The sequence below is a fragment of the Molothrus aeneus genome, chromosome 2 (assembly GCF_037042795.1).
Source record: "Molothrus aeneus isolate 106 chromosome 2, BPBGC_Maene_1.0, whole genome shotgun sequence".
Classification (NCBI taxonomy): Eukaryota; Metazoa; Chordata; class Aves; order Passeriformes; family Icteridae; genus Molothrus; species Molothrus aeneus.
This window is the reverse complement of record NC_089647.1, coordinates 79,503,838-79,513,884: the sequence shown is the minus strand read 5'-3', so window position 1 is coordinate 79,513,884 and position 10,047 is coordinate 79,503,838. Positions and strand designations below refer to the sequence as shown.

The following is a 10,047-nucleotide window of genomic DNA, read 5'->3' as shown; positions in this document are numbered from 1 at the left end:
CACTTGACTCAGAGAATATATCTCCTTCCTCCTCCGCCCTTGCCACCCCACTCTCCTCCTCTCACTGTACATTACTTCCATTTCAAGCTGGATCAAAGTGTGACTGCACCTGCTGCACCTGGCAGAAGGTGTCAGGAGGACCCTGAATCTCCATGCTGCCAGAAACAATGATTCCATGTCATTCAAATGAGCCTGTGGGTTGTGCTGAATGTTGCATCCGTTAGCAAGAGTTGCAGATTCAAATCATACCTCAGGACATCTGCTCAGGGTTTCTTGTGTCTTGGTTACTCACCACACAGACCCCTGTACTGCCATCAACATTGTATGCATGAGCAGGTCTCCCAAAGACATGCAAGAAACTCTAAGAATTAAGACTAAACTTTCTCTTCCTTTTGTGATTCTCATTTTATGGGCTTAGCAGCACAAGCCTCCTTTAAACCTTTAAATATTAACACTATTCTCTTCATGTGGGATCCCTCATTATCATATGAATAAATGATTAATGGTCACTGTACCAAAGAAGTGCAACTTTTATAACTATATGAATCAGCACTGAGCCAAACCCTTCAAGAGTAGTAAGAGTTTTCTGGCATTTATTGCACTTTATTGCTTCCTGGATCATTTAAAAGAAGTCACTGAGAAACAACTGTAGGCTTGAAAGTTTACTGCGGATACAGTGAGCAGTTCTGTATTTCAAAATGCAGACAAACTTTCTTTCCCAGCAATTTAATGCTGGTCCTTTGGCAGAAAACTCCACGGCCTGTCCAGCAAATGCTACTATTTGCGATGGCACCTCTTGTGTATTGCCAGAAGATAATTTTAATCAAACTTTGAGCATAATTTTAAGTACTGTTCTAACAATCATGCTGGCTTTGGTGATGTTCTCCATGGGCTGCAATGTGGAAATTAAGAATTTCTTGGGCCACATAAAAAGACCCTGGGGTATATTTGTGGGTTTCCTTTGCCAGTTTGGAATAATGCCTCTCACAGCCTTCTTGCTCTCTTTGGCCTTTGACGTCCTTCCTATTCAAGCTGTCGTGGTGATGATCATGGGATGCTGTCCAGGGGGCACAGCCTCGAATGTCATCGCCTACTGGGTGGATGGAGACATGGACCTAAGGTAAGAGCAGCTGTTCTCTAAGTACTTCATGTGGCTCTTTACATTGTAAATTTTACATTGAAAAGGACTGTCTGATCTGTCTGATGTTTTTCTTAGCTTCCTAGCACATGCACAGTGTTTTGTCCTTGTAAAGATGGTTAGTTACTGTAATTGCAGTAAATATAAGCAGAATAGCAAATATCCTTGGTTCACTGGGAATTCATGAGGAAGATAACACAAGAGAATTGTGTACAATAAAAAATATCTTTATTGTTAAAATTCAGATCCTGGAGCAAATATCATCTATGAAGACAAAATAATATATATTATGAAAACTTTGCCCAAGTTAAAATTACTTTTCTTTCTCCCAAGATTTTGAGTAGTAAAAATATTTTAAAAAACATAGGATTTTGGGACTAGAATCCTCTGTACAAAATAGCAGCTATGCAACTTTTCTTGGAAAAGAGCTCCTGTGGAAAAATATTTTCCCTCCTTTTGTGTTCTATACAATAAAAAGACAGGTATTTATTTTCTCAATGAATACTAGTTCTAATGAATACTTGTGATAATTCTTTCTGCTCCTGGAACCTTATGCAAAGTCTTCAAACTGAGGGAATATTTTACAGGCTAGAAAGCACTGCTTAAGGCAGCCCTGCATATTGGGAGTAATGAAAACCCTCCTTTGTGGCAGTGTAATGGTCTCAATGACAAAGTGCTATCAACTCAGAAACAGATGTGTAAGGGACCTGACATGGCCTAGGACATCAAACACACAGGAGAAGTGAACCCTACTCTTAATGCAAATTCCATGGGGGCTTCATCAACTCTAAGAGCCTCTAAAAACAAGTTGTCTTTTTATTTTTATATCCTGATTACTTTGGTCTAAAATAAAGAGGATCATTTCTCTCGTTCTTACGTACATAAATAAATTGGAACATTCATCCAATTTATCATATTCCAGTCTTAACTAGAAACGGAAGAAAATAGTAGAAGTAATAAAGATGTGAAGCTAGAGTGAAAAGTCTAATAATGTTAATATTTGTAGCTTTAGTACAATATTTTTTCCATCCTTTGAAAATATTGAACTTTTCTGTCACATACAGGTATTAATTTAAAAAACAGCTTTCAAATTATAAATTAGGTTAGCTCTGCTAATCCTTGATTTCCCCATTGTAGACAAAAAATCTATGATATTAAGAACTTTAAGACTCTTAATTTCAACTAATACAGGTCTAAGAAATCACAGATTAAAAGATATTGAGTACAAGGCTGAAATTTTGTTCTAATCTCTCCCTGAAAGAATAAACTGAGCTAAACTATGCTTGGTCAGCTCTGTATGTTCAGAGTTGCTCCAATGAAATCAGTGTTAAAAATCCAGAGTTATAATGCTATAAACATGAACAGGATTTCTATCCCATGATGATGACAAAGGGTGAAGTTAATTGAAAATGCCTTTAAAAGGTTATTTTTCAGGTAAAGACCTCTACCTTAGGTCAAAGGCTTTTGATCAGTACATTTGCCACAAAGATGCAGGGACCACAGGATACAGGAGGTACAGCAGATTGTCAAGGCAGGCATCTTCCCTTCTCAACAGAAAAATAACATTAAAAGTTGCATGGATGGTTTCTGGAGCCACCACAGAATCATAGCCACCACACCATTATAGAAACCTGCTCATCATATCAGACATTGTTTTGGTTCTAAGTGTAATATTTTATGCTTATACATTACAACCTATGTCTATACTTCTGCTTCAAAACCTCTGTGCAAATGGACCACAAGTTGGAGAAGGAATTAGTTTTATAATTAGCATTATAATCATAGTCAGGTGAAGTATGATGTTTCATATCTTTCTTAGTAAATCAAATCCAGCTGATATCCTCTAATGCTTCCCCATAGAGATATCTTTTGATATTTCACAATAACAACTGCTTCTGTGGAAACAGGGACTGGGGTTAGAGGATAGCCCGACTTTGGAGAAGGAGGTACCTTCAGAGACAGTATAAAGATATAGGAAATACAGAGGTAGAAAACATGAGGGGCTTTTTTTTCCATTTGGGACTTCATCAAACCTTAATTGTAGCCTGTAACTCTTCTTCTCAGTAGGAGACTTCTATAGGAACTCTTTTGCCAGAGGCTCCTGCAAATTCCTATTCAGTGACTCTAAAGCAGAGAGTGACTAGAACCAAAATGAATGCAGATATTCCTGTGGTTTCTGCATAAATTTTTCTAGATTTCTCTGCATCTGCTCAGCTTGTGGCCAGGATCAGTAATCCCTTTTCTGAGGACAAGCGACAATAAAGAGAAATCTGAAGTGAGGCTCAGAAGAAAGCTTCCAAAATCTCTTAACTAGAACCTTCTCTCACTATTTTTGTACCAGAAAAATGAGATTTGCATGCATAATTTTACCCACTGTATTCCAATTCCTACTCCTTAAAACAAGGAGTTTCTTCCTTATTTTAGATGTCTTGCCTTTTCCTATTTCTTCACTCCTGTAGCAGAATGCATCTTTTTGTACAACAGAAAGCAGAAATATCTTTGTGAAATGCAGAAACAATCCTTATGCTAAGCCCCACTGAGCAATGGTTAGCACCTACTTTTTGGCCTAGAGCAAAACAAGCCAGAAAAGGGAATTTTATTTTATCACATATCATAGGCAATTAAATGGATTTCTGTGCTATTGACTTCAGAGTGAAATTTTAACACCCTAGAACTGCTGGTATAATGAAAACTCCATTTGATGTCCATCTCTGCCCCTGTTCCCTGCTTACTGTCCTCTCTGAAACCAGACAGAAAGGCAGCATGGAGACATATTTGCCAACAGACCTTTCTGCTGGCCACCTGTCTGACTGCCTCCTTTGTACCAAAAGTTATGGTTCTGTGGCTGCAGAACACCTTGATTTTTCATGTTTTTTTCTTTTCAGCAGAAGCCATTCCTTTCATTTAGCTTTTCTCTAACCTGATAAATTGTCTGTAGCCAGCAACATTTCTTGCACAACCTTTCACAAGGTGTGAAATGGAAATAAGAAAATGAGAAAGACTATGGACTAGCATGAGATGAACTGTCACTGTAACCAATTTCTTTGCAGCATCAGCATGACAACTTGCTCCACGCTGGTTGCAATGGGAATGATGCCACTTTGTCTCTTTATTTACACCAAAATGTGGACTGATGCTGATGCAATTGTACTCCCCTATAACAGCATTGGTGAGTCCAGTGAAACAGCACTTTCTCTTCTGTCTATCCTCCATTCAGGGCAACCTATACCATCATCCTGCAGTCAGGAAGAAATCACCTAAGATTTTTAAAAATATTTCTCTTTCTACTTTTTAATAACCTCCATGGGCATTAGGACCCCCCATGAAAAATCACTTCATATCATCCACAGCTCTGCCAAAGAAAGACTTGAAGCCATTATAAATATTGTACAGATAATTATGACAAGATTGTGCTTGTTTTTCCTTCTGAATGGCTTTGAGACCTACATGGTAGTGGGATAAGAATATAGAATAATTCAGATAGGAATAGCTGCTTCTTCTGGATGAAAGTGTTTATAACAGCTTTAAGACACAATCCTGCAAAGTGCTAAATGCTGAGGCCATAATCTGGCAAAATACTTAAGCACACGTGGATAATTAAGCAAGTGATTAAAGCTGCTGAGTCTCTGAAAAGCTGCAATCTACACTGCCAGGAGTGGCTTCATTTGACTTCCTGTCAAAAATCTCATTCAGCTACAAAGAGAAAATAGTTAAAGTATTTAGAAATACATGCTCCAGTGCTTTGCAGAGCTGTGGCCCTAGTGCTTATCAAGTGCAGTTCCTTGTTGTGCTAATCTTAAAAGCCAGCAGAATCACTTTCACATTCTTCAACTTCACTTCCCATTGTCCTTGGGGAAAAACAAAAATCCAATACGTTGCTTGTGCTTTCAAAATAAATACTGGAGGGGGAAGGCCAGAACAAAAGAAGCTCTAAACTGGTTGCTGATATGGTACAGTAGCGAAACACCTGCAGACAAAATGAACATTTAATATAGCTGCTCACATCACAGGATAGTGATGATTAGCACACTCAGATTTCTGTCTGCTTTTCTGATGCAGGTGAATGAGCATGTAGCTCAGCAGAATGGCAATTACTTCAACAGGCTGCCAAAGATAATAGAGTCTATAGAAAAGCAAATAGGCAGGTGTGGGTAGAGTGTGCATGAGTGCTCCAGGGTGTGCACACCAGAAACATCCCCTGAAAGGCTGCTCCAGGCCCACAGTCACTCATCATGGTGTCTGTCCTGTGGTGAGCTCTTGCACCATGCAGAGTCTTGACTTCTCTTTTCTTTTTTTACAGGACTTTCTCTGGTAGCTCTTGTAGTTCCTGTTTCAGTGGGAGTATTTGTCAACCACAAGTGGCCTAGTAAAGCGAAAATCATACTTAAGGTAGGATATATAAGGATGAAGTATAAGCAATTATGGACAAATTATGGAATCAGTGGGACCACTGAAGCAGTATATTGCTATTCATAGTATTAGTACTTGACTTCATAAGACCTGGAAAGTTTTCTCAGAAAATAAATGAGGTGCTGTGGAAATGTATTGCTTTTCCCCTGCACAAACATGCATGAGTTGCATGCATTATTAGCAACCATCATTATCTAAAGAACCTACTTTTGTCTTTGGCTGCAACTATGTTAGTAACTCAGTTCAGTATATAATGTAAACTGAAATTGGAAGGAATATCATTCAGGTGAACAGAAAGCAGTTTTTTCTCTGCAAAACAATAAAAAATAAAATAATTCTGGATCAAAATGCCTTTCTCTTTTTGAGAGAGTTTTCTAATTTTTTTTGTGAGCCATTTTTTGAGTGTGAAGCCAATTTTTATTAAAAAATAATAAACATAAAATACTCCAACTCTTATATAAACCTTAGAGACTATTCACGAAATACAGGATGCCATCTTTGCAAGATGGTTTCAGTTGCATCAAAAATATGGGAATTTTGGCAAAAACTGTTCTCATCAAAATAATAATAATAATTCAGCCACATCTAGGGTGACAGCAAATTAATTATTCTGTACATTTGGTTTAGGTTTAAAGAGATTTTCTTATGTGCTGAGAATTCTTGGCCTTTGCTAATCAGTCTTAGTTATTATATATTATCTAAATATCTATTATATATTATCTAAATATATTATCTAAATTTTCTTAAAGAAAACTAGTCTGGTCACATGTTTTTCTACCTATATTTGTTATCACTTCTTTGCTATTGGCTCAGACAGCATAGAGCACAAGTAAGGTCTTTTTAAGTCAATTCATTTTCATTAAACTGCTAGCTTATCACATTGGATTTTGAAATGCATTCACATCTTACTATTTCTCTTTAATCAGTTGAGGGGAAAGCACGGACTTGTACTCGCATGTGAAGAAACTCTACGTGATCTCTCAGCAAAACCCCATTTCATTCCTTCTTACTGAGTGGGTGAGCAGCCCACAGCCTTGAGAGTTTTCTTTGTGTAGGACAATGAAGCACCAAGTGAAGATTGAGCCATAGCTGTCAGATTAAGGCCTATATAGTGAGAAATTCAGACAAGAGAACAAAGACAGTGTACCAGGTGAAAGAAGAGCTTGTCATGGCCAGACCATGTTTCTTCTTCCGAAGTGCGTGTGGTTAATAGCTCAGCCAAACAAAAGCACTTGTTCACTCAGTGCTCTTAAAAATACTTCAGCCAAAGACTGATGAAACCACTTCAATGGCAATACGTGTTTTAGCTGAGAAATAGATCCTCGTAAGCTTAGACTAAGAAGTGTGTCTCTGAGATCCCTGGCAACATAGCCTATAATGACAGACCTTCCACTTGGGTATTGAAAAGAGAGTGAGCTATAACTTTTTTCGGCAAGCAGTGGTAAAGGTCTCAGTACATTCAGTCTCAAGAAATAAGATCAACTACAGTGCTTAGGTCTATGTAAAAGGGCTATATAAGCTCATAACCAGTTTTCAAGCATGAATTTTTAGCCTCATTAAAGATTTACCCCTGCACTTGGCAAATAATTTCCTAGCACTAGCTCACTAGCAATCTAGTGTCTAATTAGCACACACCGTACTAAGCCTCAGAGTGATTCACCAAGGCGGGGAGGAACATGCAGTATTCTACTTACTAGGCTGTCAGTTTCTCAACAACTCTGGGGAAATTTTTCTAATGTGTGCACCATTCCTCACTCATATCAAACCTGTGAAATTACTTTTAATCTCCAGCCCTAAGTACGATTATAGTCAATGCTTCAAAAGACTAATTTTACAGATATCTGCTATAGAAACATATTACAGCTGTGTCTTGATCTAGAGCTGTAGTCACTCCTTGAAGTACATCATACATCTCCTGTTTGTTAAATTGGCAACTATCTCATCTCTCTGCCTGCTTTGAATTGCTGTAAACACTAGGTTTTGTGTTTAACGTGACATTTCAGTGACTCATGTTTGACACCATGATTTTTGCCATTAAATTTCCTTGACATGTCATTTGTGCGGTACTGTGTGATTCTGTGATTCTGACCCAGTCCCTCTTATTTTGCTTCACAGGTAGGTTCCATTGTGGGAGCAGTGCTCATTGTGCTCATTGCTGTGGTTGGGGGAATACTCTACAAAGGCTCCTGGATTATCACACCAAAATTATGGATCATTGGCACCATATTTCCAGCAGCTGGATATACTCTAGGATTCTTTCTGGCTCGTCTAGCTGGTCTGTCCTGGAACAGGTAATGCATAGTCTTTTTTCAACTGTGTAAAAAGATTTTATTCAGGGATTAATCAATGCTGAGAATACTCTCTAAACATTAGTTAGGTTACAGAGTCACTCATTCACTGTCTGCTTTTTGTGATACTAAGTGCAGACAAAACTTTTCTCGTGCACATTTATTTACGGATTCTGACTATAACATTCCCTCCAACCCTTCATATGTGTTCCCTTTGTGTGCCAAGTCTTGCACTTCAAGCAAGTGAAACAGACCTGACTTGTAAGTGGTTTGGAACTGCAGTAAAACCTCTGATGTAGATGCAGCAGTCTACAATTTAGAACACCATTGCAAGAGAGAGAGACAGTGAGTGCCGCATATGTGCCTTGAAAGTGGTTCACAGTCTTCTACAGCTGCTGAACTACCAATAATTGGTGGTACTGGCCATAGGTGGAGTGTTTTGCTGACTATGTCAGCTGAAGGAAACAATTTTCTTAGTTATCCTTTACATTTTTTGCCTATCCAGATTAGTAAAAAGCATTGGATCCACTAGATGCTATTTCCCAACTGTCTTTGTATTATTCCCTTTAGGTGTCGTACAGTGTCTCTGGAAACAGGCATGCAAAACACTCAGCTATGTTCCACTATAGTACAACTCTCATTCACTCCCGAACAACTTGAACTGATGTTTACTTTCCCACTCATCTACAGCATTTTCCAGCTGTTGTTTGCACTACTAATTTTAGGAGGTAAAGTATAGTAATTTTATATTATAGCACTATAATTATCATTATTATTACCAGTTTAACTTTTCTTGTATATTGAGAAAACAAGAAGGGATAAAAATAATCAAATGGATTTCAAAATCAAATCATAGCTTTAAAAAGACTTTCTGGAGGTTTTGAAATGCTTTAGCAATATAAAGAAAGAAATGTTGCATGAATATATATTACTACAGCATCTTTTTCAGGTATTTTTTATAATTCTTTTATTTAATACTGTCCATATATTGATCCTCAGGCTACCGTCTTTACAGAAGACACCACGTCAAAACAAAGACAGATGTTGAGAAAACAGTGCAAAAAGAGGATATAAAATCAGAAGCTAAAATAAATGGAGGATTTGTGTCAGATGAGATGAAATAGACAATTACGTCTGCTTCCACCAGCTGTGAAAATAAAGAATATATGGTTATTTAAAACTTTTTTTTCACATGCTGATTTTTCATGGTAATATTAAACAAAAGAAGAAGTTCTACTGACATTCTACAACAAGACTTTAAAATTATTTACTTAAGAAATATCTATTTTGATTTTTAACATGCCACAGTCATAGAATGTGGTTTTCAGGCTAATTTCCCAAATTATGGATTATTTTACATTTTATTATTATGGATTATTTAACAAAAAGAAGAATAAAGATGGGCTATTGCTAAAAAGAAGCAGATATCTGCAATACCCACTCCAGCCCATGATCCTGCAAATCCATCTACTAATCTCAGCCCCACATAAAACAAAAAGAAATCTTGTGAAAGTGTCTGAGCAGGAACAAGAGTTGATATGGAAGATCTGGTAAGGCTGAATATGAATCAAGCATGAAATTGGACCAAGACAATAAAAGAAATAAAAGTTTCATTTAGGTCAGTCTGGGCAGACTAAAGCACTGTATTAATTGCTTGAAGCATTAATTTATTCTAAAGCTACAATTTTAGCAAGTGCAAGGCACCTTATGACTCCATTATTTTTCCCAAAGTAATAGAAAGTAACAGAATGTAGCAGTCTTACATCTTCGGTCTGGGTCTTTTAGGTGCTGGAAACAGGAACAGAGAGGCAAAGGTGAGGCCTTAAGGCTCGAGCAATTTTAGTGACAGCAGTGACAGCTGCATACAAAGGAGCAAGCAGAGGTTCTGGAAGTGTAAGAAATTATCAGCTTCTGCACTGAAAGGAAAGCATTTGAAAATGGAACAAAAAATATCCCTGATTCATCCAGGACTTCTTCCACCAACCTTAACATGAGACAGCAGTGCTTGGAAAGAGTTATATATTTTTTGTTATTTTATGAGCTAAATAAATTTGAACCTGTCAGATGTCTATGATATGTAGACGTTGGTATAGTTGACAATTTTAAGATTTTATTTACATCAACCACAAATAGAAATAATTGGATATACCCATATATTATATATTGTTTGTTTCTGAAAATTCAAGAGTTCATGTGGAAATCTCTCCTAAT

General features: G+C 37.3%; 1 protein-coding gene across 1 annotated transcript; it reads left to right on the top strand.

Moving 5' to 3' along the window:
- Window positions 1-698: 698 nt before the first annotated feature.
- On the top strand, window positions 699-8,960 carry SLC10A2 (solute carrier family 10 member 2). Its single transcript, XM_066571548.1, has 6 exons — window positions 699-1,120; window positions 4,189-4,307; window positions 5,439-5,527; window positions 7,664-7,839; window positions 8,407-8,564; window positions 8,836-8,960. Exons 1-6 carry the CDS (start codon window positions 699-701, stop codon window positions 8,958-8,960), a joined length of 1,089 nt encoding a protein of 362 aa, XP_066427645.1.
- Window positions 8,961-10,047: the final 1,087 nt, after the last annotated feature.